Source organism: Lissotriton helveticus, chromosome 3_1 (genome assembly GCF_964261635.1).
Source record: "Lissotriton helveticus chromosome 3_1, aLisHel1.1, whole genome shotgun sequence".
NCBI classification, from domain to species: Eukaryota; Metazoa; Chordata; class Amphibia; order Caudata; family Salamandridae; genus Lissotriton; species Lissotriton helveticus.
The window spans coordinates 636,214,053-636,230,881 of record NC_136061.1 but is presented as its reverse complement, the minus strand read 5'-3'; the positions used below and the strand labels follow the sequence as shown (position 1 = coordinate 636,230,881).

Sequence of the window (16,829 nt, the reverse complement as noted above, 5' to 3'; positions counted from 1 at the left end):
AGTCTCTGTATCTTCATCTGCTGCTCTGATCGGCCTCTGACCTTTTATACACACAAGAGGCATGTGCAGCACAATCCCTGTGCTGTTCCTGTGACCAGGAGTCTCTGTATCTTCATCTGCTGCTCTGATCGGCCTCTGACCTTTTATACACACAAGAGGCATGTGCACTCGCATGGAAGCCCCGTCCGTTTGGCCATGAGTAGGCACATTGTGTTCGCACGGGTTTCTGCACGTTCGCGAGCGTTTTGTACAATAAAACCCTCGCGAACTTGCAGAAACCCGTGCGAACACGCAAAAAAAAATACGCTAGGATCCGCGGATTTTGCGTATTGTCGCAATCCGCAAATACGCAAATCCGCAGATCCGCGGATTGCCAATACGCAAAATCCGCTCATGCTTATTAATAACCCCCTCAAACTCTTCACCTAGTTGATTGGGGGCATACAATTGGGGTATGTACATAAACCATTCGGTTTCAGGGATCAGCATGGGTTGTGATTTTTCTCTACCGTCACAATATTTAGCTATCAAAGCCGAATACTTTCTCGTATCCCCCGATAGAGCCACTTCCCGAAGGATAATCCATTTTTCATCTTCGGCGACCCTACGATCAGCTCCTATTTTCCTTTTCGGAACCTGTTTTAATCTATAAATCTCTTTTTGCCTTAGTGAACTAAAATCTCTAAATTGGGATCTAATCAGCCAATTTATCTCCTTATTAAGTTTTTTTATTTCGCAGGAGATTGTTACTATGGGAGCGCCTCTTATACTTTGCTTCTTTTGTCCCAATTTTCTGATAGCAGTCAAAACTCTTTCATATCTCTCAACCGGGCTCTCTCGATTTACACTAAAAGTGATATTCTTAAATACCCACTGCAAGTTCGGAAGTGACTTATGTGACCAACATGTACGACCATTGTTTCGAGAATAAGTTACATTTTCATTCCTTTGGTTCCAGAGTTCAGGTTTCTTGATATTTTTAACTAAATTTACCACCAGAATATTATGATCACTCATCTTTGTGGGGAGCACTTTAAACTGTGAACACGCCCCAAACAATTGAAAAGATACTGCCATATAATCAAGTAGGGAGTGGCCATATGTCCAATGAAAGGTGAGGGCTGCAGGAGAGTCCTCTTGGAATCTGCCGTTTAATAATACAAGGTCAAGATTCCTAAGATTTTGCAAAAGGGAAAAGCCACGTTTGTCCGATTTCAAATTGGCCGGGAGTACTGCCTCTGGCATAGACCAAACCTCCTCCAAGTCCAGATTGGTGAAGGACAAGGCAGTGCTGTTACTTATCTTTGCGTTAAAATCCCCTACCATCAGTATGCATGCTCTTTCTTCATCATTACATATGCTTTGTACAAAAGTGCAAATGGAGTCAACCAGTGGGTTAGACGCCTTTCCTGGGGGTATGTACACATTTACCAAGAACATAGACGTTGCGTGTTCCAAATTATCTTTTCTTACTTTTAACGTTGCGCACATACAGCAATTTGAAGGGTGTATATATATGACGGGGTCCCATGCTATCTCGCAGCTTAGCAAGATGGTTAAACCTCCACTTGCATGTCCCTTTACAGATTTTTTTGCTACACAACAGTACACATAATATTTCTCTAACTGAAACTCTTCCTTTGCCCACGTCTCCTGAAGACAAATTATCTTGGGGGCTAGGTCTATTAAGGAATTAAGCTTGTGATTCGCTTTACCTAGCCCCGCCATATTCCACGACACAATATTTCCCAATTGGCTACCCCCGCTCTATAGGTTTAGTATTAGTTGTTTTTGCCCCATTCAAAGCACTTGCAATCCAGCTCCATTTTAACACCTCATCTCCTCTGTCTATTCTAAGGGCCTCCTGAGCCTCGGGAACTACAAGCTTAATTTCTCTTATGCCCGATTTCATTGCTATTGTTATTTCCATATCCTCAAATTTTGTATTTGTATATTCACCTTCATACCCAGTGGACCCCTTCCCTTGCCAATGATAAGGTGTTTCTAGACTTTTGGACAGCGCACCATGAGCAACTTCACTAATAAAAACATCTATACCTCTTTTCCTAAAGCCATCAACATTTGCCAAAATGAGAGATGACACTACCCCCGAAGTAAAAGTGGCTTTAGTTACATGTGGATTATTCCTCCAATCTACGTGTACCAGTTCAATGTCTGTGCTGGTGATTAACTTTAGATCATCTATTTCGGATATGATTCTAAGGAGGGCACTTCTATTCAATGTCAATGACTCTGCATGGAAGAGAGGAGTAAAAAGTAAAGACTTATTCACTTCCCCAACACATATACCAGAATACCTAGTTATATTAATATCTTGCAGGCTTCGAGAAGGATCATCATTTAGAATCCCCCCTTTATTATTATTAACAGTCATAGTCATTCTCCGACTATCTCCCCCACTGCTACTTAGATCAGGTTTCAATGATGACAACACAGGACCAGTTGATTCATGTGCAGCATCTCGTGGTTCTACATTGGGGGAAATTAGGGAGGTTTTTATTTTGGCCACTTTGACTCCTGTGCTACAATGCCTGTTTTGGTCCCTAATTATCCTGGCTTCTTCCTCCCCGGCTTTACGCCTTCTATCCATAGACATTAATAGTACCTCAACTGGTTATGTCCCGAAATGTTATAATGCAATGATTCCACATCCATAGGTACTAGGATGTGTCCTAAACGTTTGCAACATTACAAACAATTTTCTGAGAATATTACAGACAGACAGGTACACCCGCACTCTATGACATCTTTCTCGCTGTGAATACATGTGACATTAGGCACTACACAGGGAATGTCTGTGACAACACAATGTGCAGGGAAAACTTGTAACACTGAACTCACACACTATGGGGAAAATGCCAGGCTGTGACATGAAAATACACACATGTACAGCCCCTGTCTCACTCTCCCCCACCACATCTCTCTTTAGGTCGAGCTAGAATACACAAGCAAAGCTTGTGTCTAGCTCGACAACTATAGTTATCCGTCTCCTGGGAATCTGAGACAGGGGCCGGGCACAAGCGTCGGCTTCACCTCGTGGGCGCGCATGCCCAGCCGGCGCCGTGCCCGTCCCCTGCCTCAGATTCCCCGCAAACACACACGCAGGCACGCACACAGACACACACACGCAGGCAGGCATACACACACACAGGCAAGCCCGCACACGCGCACACACACACACACAAACGCACACGCACCCCCTCCCCCACCACCAGCACCACCACCACTCACAGGCTCACGCGCACACACACACGCGCACACACAGACACACATATCCCCCCTTCACTCACGTGCTCTTTTGTCGCGTCGCCTCGCTGCGCTCCTTTTCTCCGGCGCATCTCCACACGCGGGGCACTTCTCTGGATTTTCACGCTACCGCGGGGCTCTCCCTCCATAATAGGAGCCCTGCATCCACGAGCAACACCGGCCTCTGCACTTCACACCACCCTGGGTTAGACACTGGCTAAATGCAAATCAGCTCTGACCCTGTGCCTCATGGGAACAGTCCAGTCCGAACTACCAAGCCATGTCTTTCCCAGACCGGAATCAAGCATCCAAGGACCGGTTTCTGGCTATCAGCCTTCATCAGCCTGGATAGCTTGACTCCAGTGGTGTGGAGAGCCTGGGACTCACGTCTGAGCATCCCCTGCACACTCGGGGTGAAAATTGCAAAAAACACAGTTGATGGACAGAATGTAGAACAATGTCATACATTCACCCCAGTACAAGGATCTGGCCCTAAATCCATTGTTTTTTTGCACTCCACACCACCCTGGGTTAGACACTGGCTATATGTAAATCAGCTCTGACCCTGTGCCTCATGGGAACAGTTCAGTCCGAACTACCAAGCCATGTCTTTCCCAGACCGGAATCAAGCATCCAAGGACCGGTTTCTGGCTATCAGCCTTCATCAGCCTGGATAGCTTGACTCCAGTGGTGTGGAGAGCCTGGGACTCACGTCTGAGCATCCCCAGCACACTCGGGGTGAAAATTGCAAAAAACACAGTTGATGGACAGAATGTAGAACAATGTCATACATTCGCCCCAGTACAAGGATCTGGGCCTAAATCCATCGTTTTTTTGCACTCCATACCACCCTGGGTTAGACACTGGCTATATGCAAATCAGCTCTGACCCTGTGCCTCATGGGAACAGTCCAGTCCGAACTACCAAGCCATGTCTTTCCCAGACCGGAATCAAGCATCCAAGGACCGGTTTCTGGCTATCAGCCTGGATAGCTTGACTCCAGTGGTGTGGAGAGCCTGGGACTCACGTCTGAGCATCCCCAGCACACTCGGGGTGAAAATTGCAAAAAACACAGTTGATGGACAGAATGTAGAACAATGTCATACATTCACCCCAGTACAAGGATCTGGGCCTAAATCCATCGTTTTTTTGCACTCCACACCACCCTGGGTTAGACACTGGCTATATGCAAATCAGCTCTGACCCTGTGCCTCATGGGAACAGTCCAGTCCGAACTACCAAGCCATGTCTTTCCCAGACCGGAATCAAGCATCCAAGGACCGGTTTCTGGCTATCAGCCTTCATCAGCCTGGATAGCTTGACTCCAGTGGTGTTGAGAGCCTGGGACTCACGTCTGAGCATCCCCAGCACACTCGGGGTGAAAATTGCAAAAAACACAGTTGATGGACAGAATGTAGAACAATGTCATACATTCGCCCCAGTACAAGGATCTGGGCCTAAATCCTTCGTTTTTTGCACTCCACACCACCCTGGGTTAGACACTGGCTATATGCAAATCAGCTCTGACCCTGTGCCTCATGGGAACAGTCCAGTCCGAACTACCACGCCATGTCTTTCCCAGACCGGAATCAAGCATCCAAGGACCGGTTTCTGGCTATCAGCCTTCATCAGCCTGGATAGCTTGACTCCAGTGGTGTGGAGAGCCTGGGACTCACGTCTGAGCATCCCCAGCACACTCGGGGTGAAAATTGCAAAAAACACTGTTGATGGACAGAATGTAAAACAATGTCATACATTCACCCCAGTACAAGGATCTGGGCCTAAATCCGTTTATTTGCACTCCACAACACCCTGGGTTAGACACTGGCTATATGCAAATCAGCTCTGACCCTGTGCCTCATGGGAACAGTCCAGTCCGAACTACCAAGCCATGTCTTTCCCAGACCGGAATCAAGCATCCAAGGACCGGTTTCTGGCTATCAGCCTTCATCAGCCTGGATAGCTTGACTCCAGTGGTGTGGAGAGCCTGGGACTCACGTCTGAGCATCCCCAGCACACTCGGGGTGAAAATTGCAAAAAACACAGTTGATGGACAGAATGTAGAACAATGTCATACATTCACCCCAGTACAAGGATCTGGGCCTAAATCCATCGTTTTTTTGCACTCCACACCACCCTGGGTTAGACACTGGCTATATGCAAATCAGCTCTGACCCTGTGCCTCATGGGAACAGTCCAGTCCGAACTACCAAGCCATGTCTTTCCCAGACCGGAATCAAGCATCCAAGGACCGGTTTCTGGCTATCAGCCTTCATCAGCCTGGATAGCTTGACTCCAGTGGTGTGGAGAGCCTGGGACTCACGTCTGAGCATCCCCAGCACACTCGGGGTGAAAATTGCAAAAAACACAGTTGATGGACAGAATGTAGAACAATGTCATACATTCACCCCAGTACAAGGATCTGGGCCTAAATCCATCGTTTTTTTGCACTCCACACCACCCTGGGTTAGACACTGGCTATATGTAAATCAGCTCTGACCCTGTGCCTCATGGGAACAGTTCAGTCCGAACTACCAAGCCATGTCTTTCCCAGACCGGAATCAAGCATCCAAGGACCGGTTTCTGGCTATCAGCCTTCATCAGCCTGGATAGCTTGACTCCAGTGGTGTGGAGAGCCTGGGACTCACGTCTGAGCATCCCCAGCACACTCGGGGTGAAAATTGCAAAAAACACAGTTGATGGACAGAATGTAGAACAATGTCATACATTCGCCCCAGTACAAGGATCTGGGCCTAAATCCATCGTTTTTTTGCACTCCATACCACCCTGGGTTAGACACTGGCTATATGCAAATCAGCTCTGACCCTGTGCCTCATGGGAACAGTCCAGTCCGAACTACCAAGCCATGTCTTTCCCAGACCGGAATCAAGCATCCAAGGACCGGTTTCTGGCTATCAGCCTGGATAGCTTGACTCCAGTGGTGTGGAGAGCCTGGGACTCACGTCTGAGCATCCCCAGCACACTCGGGGTGAAAATTGCAAAAAACACAGTTGATGGACAGAATGTAGAACAATGTCATACATTCACCCCAGTACAAGGATCTGGGCCTAAATCCATCGTTTTTTTGCACTCCACACCACCCTGGGTTAGACACTGGCTATATGCAAATCAGCTCTGACCCTGTGCCTCATGGGAACAGTCCAGTCCGAACTACCAAGCCATGTCTTTCCCAGACCGGAATCAAGCATCCAAGGACCGGTTTCTGGCTATCAGCCTTCATCAGCCTGGATAGCTTGACTCCAGTGGTGTTGAGAGCCTGGGACTCACGTCTGAGCATCCCCAGCACACTCGGGGTGAAAATTGCAAAAAACACAGTTGATGGACAGAATGTAGAACAATGTCATACATTCGCCCCAGTACAAGGATCTGGGCCTAAATCCTTCGTTTTTTGCACTCCACACCACCCTGGGTTAGACACTGGCTATATGCAAATCAGCTCTGACCCTGTGCCTCATGGGAACAGTCCAGTCCGAACTACCACGCCATGTCTTTCCCAGACCGGAATCAAGCATCCAAGGACCGGTTTCTGGCTATCAGCCTTCATCAGCCTGGATAGCTTGACTCCAGTGGTGTGGAGAGCCTGGGACTCACGTCTGAGCATCCCCAGCACACTCGGGGTGAAAATTGCAAAAAACACTGTTGATGGACAGAATGTAGAACAATGTCATACATTCACCCCAGTACAAGGATCTGGGCCTAAATCCGTTTATTTGCACTCCACAACACCCTGGGTTAGACACTGGCTATATGCAAATCAGCTCTGACCCTGTGCCTCATGGGAACAGTCCAGTCCGAACTACCAAGCCATGTCTTTCCCAGACCGGAATCAAGCATCCAAGGACCGGTTTCTGGCTATCAGCCTTCATCAGCCTGGATAGCTTGACTCCAGTGGTGTGGAGAGCCTGGGACTCACGTCTGAGCATCCCCAGCACACTCGGGGTGAAAATTGCAAAAAACACAGTTGATGGACAGAATGTAGAACAATGTCATACATTCACCCCAGTACAAGGATCTGGGCCTAAATCCATCGTTTTTTTGCACTCCACACCACCCTGGGTTAGACACTGGCTATATGCAAATCAGCTCTGACCCTGTGCCTCATGGGAACAGTCCAGTCCGAACTACCAAGCCATGTCTTTCCCAGACCGGAATCAAGCATCCAAGGACCGGTTTCTGGCTATCAGCCTTCATCAGCCTGGATAGCTTGACTCCAGTGGTGTGGAGAGCCTGGGACTCACGTCTGAGCATCCCCAGCACACTCGGGGTGAAAATTGCAAAAAACACAGTTGATGGACAGAATGTAGAACAATGTCATACATTCACCCCAGTACAAGGATCTGGGCGTAAATCCATCGTTTTTTTGCACTCCACACCACCCTGGGTTAGACACTGGCTATACGCAAATCAGCTCTGACCCTGTGCCTCATGGGAACAGTCCAGTCCGAACTACCAAGCCATGTCTTTCCCAGACCGGAATCAAGCATCCAAGGACCGGTTTCTGGCTATCAGCCTTCATCAGCCTGGATAGCTTGACTTGAGTGGTGTGGAGAGCCTGGAACTCACGTCTGAGCATCCCCAGCACACTCGGGGTGAAAATTGCAAAAAACACAGTTGATGGACAGAATGTAGAACAATGTCATACATTCACCCCAGTACAAGGATCTGGGCCTAAATACAAGCCTGCAGAAATAACTTTCCAAAGGGTGAGAACCCTACTGCATGAACCAATGAGGGCTTTTTGTCATATAACTAATTTTTATTCTTATCGACAACATGGGTCTCTCATTCAATGAGGCAATTTTTGTTACTTTACATGTACCACAGGATGTATGACATTACAACGCATACTTTTACCACGCATGCCTTTACAACGCGGTATTTACAACGCATGCCTTTACAACGCATAGCGCTTTGGGGTGCTGGATAACGAATAGTTTAATTTACTATTCCAACTCCAGTCCCCGTGGATAGTAGGGAAGGTGTTGGATAGTAAATTAAATCTATTCCCTATCCTAGAGCGCCCCCCAGCGCAATGCGTTGTAATGGTTTGCGTTGTAAAAGTTGCGTCGTAAAGGCACTGCGTGGTAAAAGTTGCGTTGTAAAGGATGTTTCCCGTACCACATGTTTGGTTTGCTCTTTTTGTAACTGTGTTAGTTAACTTACTATATGTTTATTATGTACGGTTTTACCTACCAATCTTATCCGCTTCTTTGTACAGCGCTCTAATACCAGTACGGGCCATGTTCACGCTATATAAAACCTCTCAAATAAATAAGTATATATGTTCTCTGTGCCTGTCTTACCAGGAACTTCACTGTCAAGACAGCAAATACAAACCCACAATTTATAGACAAATAATGACAACCACACACACCATCGACTCAGAAAGCTCCATGTATGGAACTGTTAGCTGCTTAATCAAAATGCGACTAGAACCAATCTTTCCAAATGCCCCTTTCTGACTCCAACAGCAGTAATTCAAGGACTTCATTCGCTCGTCTCTGTTCAAGGCTCTACTAAAAGTAGCATTCGTCATTATCCTCTACATCTCCATTTTCAGACTGTCTCTACAATAGTAATTTACAACTTCCTCCATAGACCCCTGCTGAAGTGAGACAGACAGCCAGCTCAAATATCCCATTCCCTGCCAAACTGAGGGAACATTGCGTCCTCAGCCACTCCAGGATGTAGTCCAATAGAACGATCTATTCCACCAAGTCCAGGCCACATTCAGACATTTTAAAGGTTCTAATTCCATCCTAATCGCTGTGTGGTGCAACCTCAATAGATAGCTAGGTGAATAGTAAAGGTGTGACTACAGTCTTCCTCCTGGATCTTTCTGCAGATTTCAACATCATCAACTAGGCTGAACTCACCGGATTCCATAAACAAGTCAGGTTCCAAAGCACCAGTGTGGATTGATTTACTGTCCATCTTTTCGAAGTGTAAAAATGCTTATGCACCTACACGGGCATTGGCTGCTCTAGGAAACCTAAATGCAACAAAAATGAATAAACCTGCTTCTTCTAACGGATGTACGTTGTTACAGCCCATGATTTTACTACGCATGCCTTTACAACGCAGATTTTTCAACGCAAGCCGTTACAACGACTTGCGTTGGGGGGTGCTGGATAGTGAATAGTTTAATTTACTATTCCAACTCCAGTCCCCGTGGATAGTAAGGAAGGTGTTGGATAGTAAATTAAACTATTACCTATCCTAGAGCGCCCCCCAGCCCAATTCGTTTTAATGACTTGTGTTGAAAAACCTGCGTTGTAAAGGCACTGCGTGGTAAAAGTTGCGTCGTAAAGGATGTTTCCCCTTCTAATGGATACTCGTTCCAGCAGCATCCCAGAGGCTAGACTGGTTACGGAAATGTATCCATAGCTACATACGCCACTGATACTCAATGATGCCTCATGACAGCAGAGACGGAACCGCACAGTGAGGTACCACACATGTTGCTTAGTGACTCAGTTAATTTTTTCCATGATTTCATTGATTCTGGATCCAGACCTTCTGCGGTTTCTTTTCAAAGTGGCTCAATTTTTTTTACTGTTGTTTTTGAATCAGTGCCCCCTTCTCAATCTTCAAGCTTTAACCCTTTAGCAAGTGTGCTTACCCATTGTCGGTCATTGATCCATAGTCTGATTGGTTGTGTTGCTGTGTCTTCTTCTGTGTGTGCTAATGCAACTGAGAGCAGGAGAGAGAGGCCCAGCCTAGGATGGCCTCTATGACGAGCTGGATTTGTTATGTGAGGATCAGTGACTGTTCTTGATCTAGGAGCTGTTCTTCATCTAGAAAGCATGACAACACAGAGAGGCCACCATAGAATGTCTTCGAAGAGGAAGAGGTCTAAGGAAGAGACATCATTTTCCTCTGAAACTACTTTTGTGCTATAACCTTTCTTAAATCTAGCTTTCCCTCAAGATGATTCAATTGCAAAGCAGACTTCCACCTTCAAGTGAGCCTCGATGGAGGTTTGTGTCGAGGCCTCCTCCTACTCATCTGTTTCAAATGTTATTCTTGAAAGGAATCTGAGCTTACTGTGACACCAGTAGCTTTGCATATGGAAATGTTTCCATATCTAGTCTGGAGCCTCTGGAGGGGGGTTCAATCCAGGGAGTTGCGGGAACGGGAATCTTAGAAGAAGGAAATTTCAAATATGGTCTTGTATTCATCATAAAGAAAGTTACCAATGACCAGTAACTTGGCAAACATTTCTATTCCAGACTTCCCCTTAAATAATTCGAAAAATAATAGCCATTGACTTGTGCCAACTTCACTACAGTAACAGATCCAACCTCAACCTCAGGCCCTTCCTGCTGTCTGCACTTCAGCATATGCATGCCATGCTGCAAACAGTTTAACGGGATCTCAGCAACAGGCTATGCCTCCACAGCAGGCGGGAACTAAGTAGAGGCTGAATACAATCCTACCTCCATAGTGTTCACTGTAGAGTCAACAAAAACATACACATTTCTAATAGATTTGAATGGAAGATTGCAAGACCGCTTTGCCACCTCATGGAACTCAACTGTAGGGAGAACCCAACACCGACCTCAGACTCACTCTTCTGGCCCAGAGCTGTCTAAGACCATCCCAAATGGGCAAACCCACAATCCCAGAAATGCTCGGCGTCACAAAGTGCTAAGAAGCCAAGTAATTGGCAACTGCACATTGTATAAAAAATGTGTAACAGAACATACAAAAGTCAGAGGCTAGAGTCATGCGTTAAATTGACAAAAGGTAGCTTTACCGCTGCACTCCACAATAGCATCCCACTGGCTGCTGCTTTGTCTCTCAGGCACTCTGCATACGATACGACACAGTCCTAAAGCTCCCAAAATCCCCATGTCCATCATGAGTAGCTCATCCAGTCTAGGATTTTTGCTTTGCATTCGGGAACTTGTAACCCTGTTATATGATGATTTTATAATTGGAAATATAGGTTTACAAGTACAAGAATGCTAAACAAACACCAATACTACTTGCACATGGGAAACCTGACAGCTCTGCAATCCATAAACTGCAGTTTGAATTCCACCAATCAAATCTAGTCAAATACCACCAAGGGTGCCCTTTGCAATCATCATCTATTTATTTGTTCACCGACCCAACTTCTGCAAAAGGTATGCAGAAAAAAATATGACCTTGGCCCATGACGCGAGGCTTTACAATAGCTCTCATGTTCCCCAGATCCATGCGTGATGTGTTGCTCCTGTTCATTTTTTTTCATTGAATTCTGGGTCTTGTTTTTACAATGGAATAAACAAAACTACAAAGTCAAGTATACAAAGAGAAAAAACTGTACTAGAGCAGCACATCACGCATGGACCCGGGCATCTTGGTAGGGCTGTTTCCCTGGACACCTATCCTTCTGGAAGATGCACCAAACAGGCCCATTTCAGCAGCCTCTGTCGCAATCATTGTGTAGTAGCTCCAGATTATTCTATCCCAAAACACATATCTCATTTCTTAGTCAACCGAAAAATACCTGAAGCAGGCCTTTCTATGCCCCACTCAAACTGCCAGGGTGCAACTGGCAGAAGTGGCCAGCTGCTCTTACAGAATAGAACAACTACACTACTGCAGTATGACAGGGGATGATAGCAAGCTGCTCGAATGGAACCTGTCTCCAGCCTTTCACCAAGCCAAGCTCTAGGGTCATGGCACCGGGTGCTGACTTCAGGGGAAGCCAGTTTGCAAGTTTACTTTGGTTTTAAAATAATCTGCTGCCACTTTCCTTGCCTCCAGCAATTTCCAGACAACAATAAAAACGTCAAGAACACTCCGGTGATTAATTATTCTTCCTGGAGAGAGATGGAGTGTTGTCTAGTTGAGGTTTTGGCTGATCATAAAATAGCACAGAGGAATAATAGGCCTGCTGCAATGAACCCTGTGCCATGCATATCACAAAGTGCATATAAATAGGTCAGTGAGTTACTGCTTTTCTTAGAGACATCCTTTTGTTACTTGCATTTTATAAATTAAAATCTTAATACAGAACAGTGAATTATTAACTGTCATCAAAGAACTGCATGCACACTGCAATGTTTAGATTAGACCATAGATTAAAGTTGCAAAAAGGGTTAATTTGGGTAGAAATTGATTCTTATCATTAAAGAGAACCCCCAACTATTGTGTTCCATTTTCAATTCGGAGTTTGTGCTTCTCCAGACCAAGCACTCTTAAAATTATACTGCTTACCAGTATGGATGACTTGCCACTCCTACACCTTGTAGTCTCATGGCTTATGTAAAATTTCCTATACTCTGATTTACACACGTATGATTGATTGTCTCTGTATACTGTGTGTGTGATGCAAAGCGCTCTGACATCCTACTCTGGTATGAGTGATGCTATATAACTGTTAAAAGATGTTGGTGAGGGAATTAGTGGTGGTGGTGGTCACCACTTCTACCACGGATGGGGGGTTGGCAACAACCATTGTCACACCGGGCGCCAACAACGCTAAAGCCGGCCCTGCCTTTCATTAAAGCTCTAAAATAAATGAATATATGCAGTGTGCACCAGCCACTTAGCAAGCTGAAAATATACTTCCCACAGACTCTGCTGTAACATGTCTTTGTGGAATTATGGGCCCGATGTACGACAGTTTTTTGCGGTCGCAAAGGGGTTTTAGGCCAGTTTGCGACTGCAAAAAACATGTGGCCAGTGTGCCAACCCTATTTTGTGAGTCACTAATCATTTAGTGATTTGCAAAATAGGGTTAGCAACTCGCTATTAGATAGAGAGGTGCCAAGCGAGTCCAGAACCCATGTATGAATGTTTTGTGCCCGCAATTGCAGTCACAAACCACTCGCTGTTTACCAGCCTTCTCAGAAGAGTGGTAAGTCACTCGCAAATGGGAAAGAGTCCTTTGGGAATGCATGCACAAATATTTTTACGGGCAGGCAGTGGTCTTAGGGACCACTGCCTGCCCTTAAAAAATTCAACTGATAGTTTAATTTTCATTTTTTAAATGCATCCTGTTTTCCTTTAACACCTTAGGTGCTGCGCACGATCAACGGCCGACGGCACCACTACCTCCGTAGTGCTGCCGTCGGCCGTTGAACGTTCGAACTGCACCTGCGCAATGGAACGTCCAGCACTGGAGCTGGACGTTCCATAGCAGCTAAGGTGTTAGGGATAACGGGCTGCAATCAAAAAAATGCTTTATTGACAAAGCAGTCCCAAACATGGTAGTGTGCTGACCCTAGCCGGCCACCATCCTTGTGAGTGCTAGCCATTCCCAATAGGGTCGAAATTGCGACAGCCTCATGAATATTCATGAGGCCATGCAGTTTGCGACCCCATTGTGAATCGCAAACAGTGTCTCAGACCCTGTTGCACATAGCATTTTGCGAATCGCAAATTGTGACACTCAATTTGTTGCAATTTGCGAGTCGCAAAATGCTTTGGTCGTACATCTGGCACCACGACTCTTGGGAAACCTTCAACACATTCAACACTACACAAAACGGCTATCAAGTCACGCAGGCGGCTCTTAGTGCAAAACATCGATGTACACCGCCTCACCCAAATCTAAAAAATGAAACTATTCAACCTTAACGTACATCACAACACCACACTGAAAGGATATTTGAAACATTTTGAGGCTACATATCTGTGCACACAAGAATAGCTAAATAGTTTTTGCCCCTCAGAACAGCAAATTTCATACCTACACGAACAAACAAAAGAGAGCCCTCCAGATGTCACCCAACCTTATGATACAGTTCAATATTACCGACATAAGACTAACCCCCAATTTCAATCCCAAAGAAAAGTTAGGGGCCAGATGTATCAAAGGATTTTACCCATTCTGTATCTATGAGAAAATGTGTCCGTACAAATGGGCCTAGATATACTAACAGCACAATTTAACGCAACCAGTCAAACCAGCACCACAGGTCGTACTGATGGCAATATGTTGCTCCTCAGTAGCAGTAAAAGAAATAAAACACCTCTTCCACAATGAAACACCATCAAATACAAGTAACACAGCTTTAGACATATCAGCGGGCTTCTCAGTAGCAGGATCAAATCACTAACAGAATGTATAACCCGAGGTTTCGTCCTCACTAATTATGAAACTAAAGTGATCAGATGTCATAGTTGGTCATGCCATATCTAGCTCAATTAACATACCGCCTCAACCGAATGCCATACACTAATAAAAAATGCCCAATACCATTCTCTCTCCTATGATCAATGCTGTGCCAAAGACCACGGGGGAAAAGCATTTCATCCCCAAAGTAGTAATCCACAACCCACACATATCACCACTCTGATGGCAGAGTGCATATCAAATACTATAATTCCACAGAACATATAAAGCACAACATTACATATACACAGCATGATGGTTGCCTTGTCCGGCATATATCAAACACCACACAAAGGCCACATCCATCAAGCAATGTGTACCAGTGAACATGATACGAAAGTGATGCTCCAGCCGCCCCGTCTCACGCACACATGTTGGCTAGAACTTCACAAGGCAGCCAGCACATAATGGTACCTCTGCTTCCATCTCCAATAAACTACTAGCATAGTCAATCACACCACTAACCTACCAGAACGGAGAACTACACTCCGCTGTACTAGCTTTGCTCATTAAACAATTGCTCACAACACTTAAGCCAACTACAACCTCAAGAAGCCTGACTGCTGCCTGCATGGAAACACAAAGCCTTGTGGAAGCGCCTGTTTCAGGCATCCCACAGATGCATAACATATCCCATGATTCATTGTGCAGGGAACAACTTTGCCATCACATAGGTAGTGCCTTACCTTCACAAAAGCTCAAATGACTTCTTCGCTATAATGATCACATGTACCTGAAAGAGACTTTTTATCCTTTCAGGTCACACGGGACTGTGCACAGCTCATTACAGTCTTTTCCTTGCCTAGAAGAAAGATTCTATAATTCTGCTTTAAACTCAGTGCTGCTCTTTTTCTCATGCACAGGGTTTAACCTTATCCGGAGGTTTTCACTTTTGAAACTTCCCTCCATAAAGAAGATACGAAATCCAAAGGGACCCGTGATTTTACGATTAGGAGCTACCCCGCTGACAAAGCCCACAGGGTGAGTACATAACAGGGCATACTTTATTATTTTCTTTTTGAAAGAAAAAGGGATTGTTTCATAAAAGCATACTTGAATATGGTTCAGCAATTTTTATATCATAAAATGAGCGACTTTTGATAACTGAAGAATGTGGGATACACTAGAGTGTAATAAAATGTGGCAGTTGTAACCAAGATACGCAACACAGAGCACAGTATTGTAAGGCTGTGTCACACACTTTAGTGAAGTCACTGGTGAAGTAGAAAGGAAACAGAATTCAGAGTTGGGTGGTAACAGAAAATTCAGAAGAGAATCTTTCAACAGAATTCCCGGACTATAAATAAAAATTGGCCTCTGAATATAGCACTTTCCCAGAAAACAGGAAATTCTATTCACAGCATCTAAAATAGACCTGGTACTTGAGCCCTAATAATGTCCCAGGACGACATGGGACTTCTTGAGATGTGCACTGCTTTATTTTGGAGCACCTTGAAGTCTTAACCTCACCTAGGTGCTGGTCTGTGCAAGGAACACCATTCAAGATGCAATAAAGTGAAAATATAAAAATGCAGAAGTGGGCATCCTTATGTAGGTTTTGGTTAGGAATGAGGTCATTGATCTTGTTGCAAATCAACTTGGTCTTCCTGGAGAGAGTATTGACCCATTCTTTAATCCTTGGAGCTCAGCTGAGTCAAGAGGCATCAATTCTCTGCCTATCCAATGCCCCCTTTTGTACCACTTTATAGTTTTGGAGGCAGATAGTAAAGAAGCTAATTTGAAGTGATAGAAAATCTTCAGGAGGTGGAAGAGAGTACTCAAAGACAAAGCAGAATGCTCCTTTGATAGACTTAACTGTAAGTTCGGTGGGCTGTTATTCTTTAGATTAAACTATGGAGCAACGATTACTCAGAGGCGTTGCAAATAAATAATTCCTTAACCTTATATCGACTTTGACTGCTATTTTTCTTGAAAGACTAGAGCATTGGCGCTTTGAAGCTACTCCCATATCATTGTTTGTACATCAGAGAAAGTAAAGAACAAACAAACTTTATTTCATTAATTATTTATACATTTCATAGAGTTCTACATATCACCAAGGCTAGAGAATGCTGGAGCAGAAAAGAAAAACTTAATAATAAAAGTTCTATAAACAACACATTCTTCAATCGTGCCCATGATAGTATTAGACTTTTTTGATCGTCTGTTTGAAAAGTTATGTTTTTAGTTGTCAAATTTTGAAGAAACTATTCCAAGTTTGAAAAGGGGCTGCTGGAGTCAGAAAGATGGAACAAGGCTCTGGAATGATGCATTGGCCCACTGTAGGAAGTGCCCCTTTACATGGTTACCCCCCACCTTTTGCCTGATTTCTGATGCACTTTGACTGAATGTACACTAGGCCCCGGCGTTCATTCCCAAAACTGTACCTTTGTTTCCACAATTGGCACACCTCTGGCACACATATAAG

The 16,829-nt window shown here is 45.0% G+C and overlaps 1 protein-coding gene across 5 annotated transcripts in view; it reads left to right on the top strand.

The window, feature by feature from the left end:
* Positions 1 to 16,829, top strand: part of COL16A1 (collagen type XVI alpha 1 chain) — a 950,832-nt gene that overhangs the window by 195,952 nt on the left and 738,051 nt on the right. For all 5 annotated transcript variants that reach the window (XM_078680648.1, XM_078680645.1, XM_078680647.1 and 2 more), the window contains exon 4: positions 15,265 to 15,382. In XM_078680648.1, coding sequence (XP_078536774.1) covers positions 15,265 to 15,382 — 118 coding nt within the window. The remainder of the gene's footprint in view (positions 1 to 15,264; positions 15,383 to 16,829) is intronic.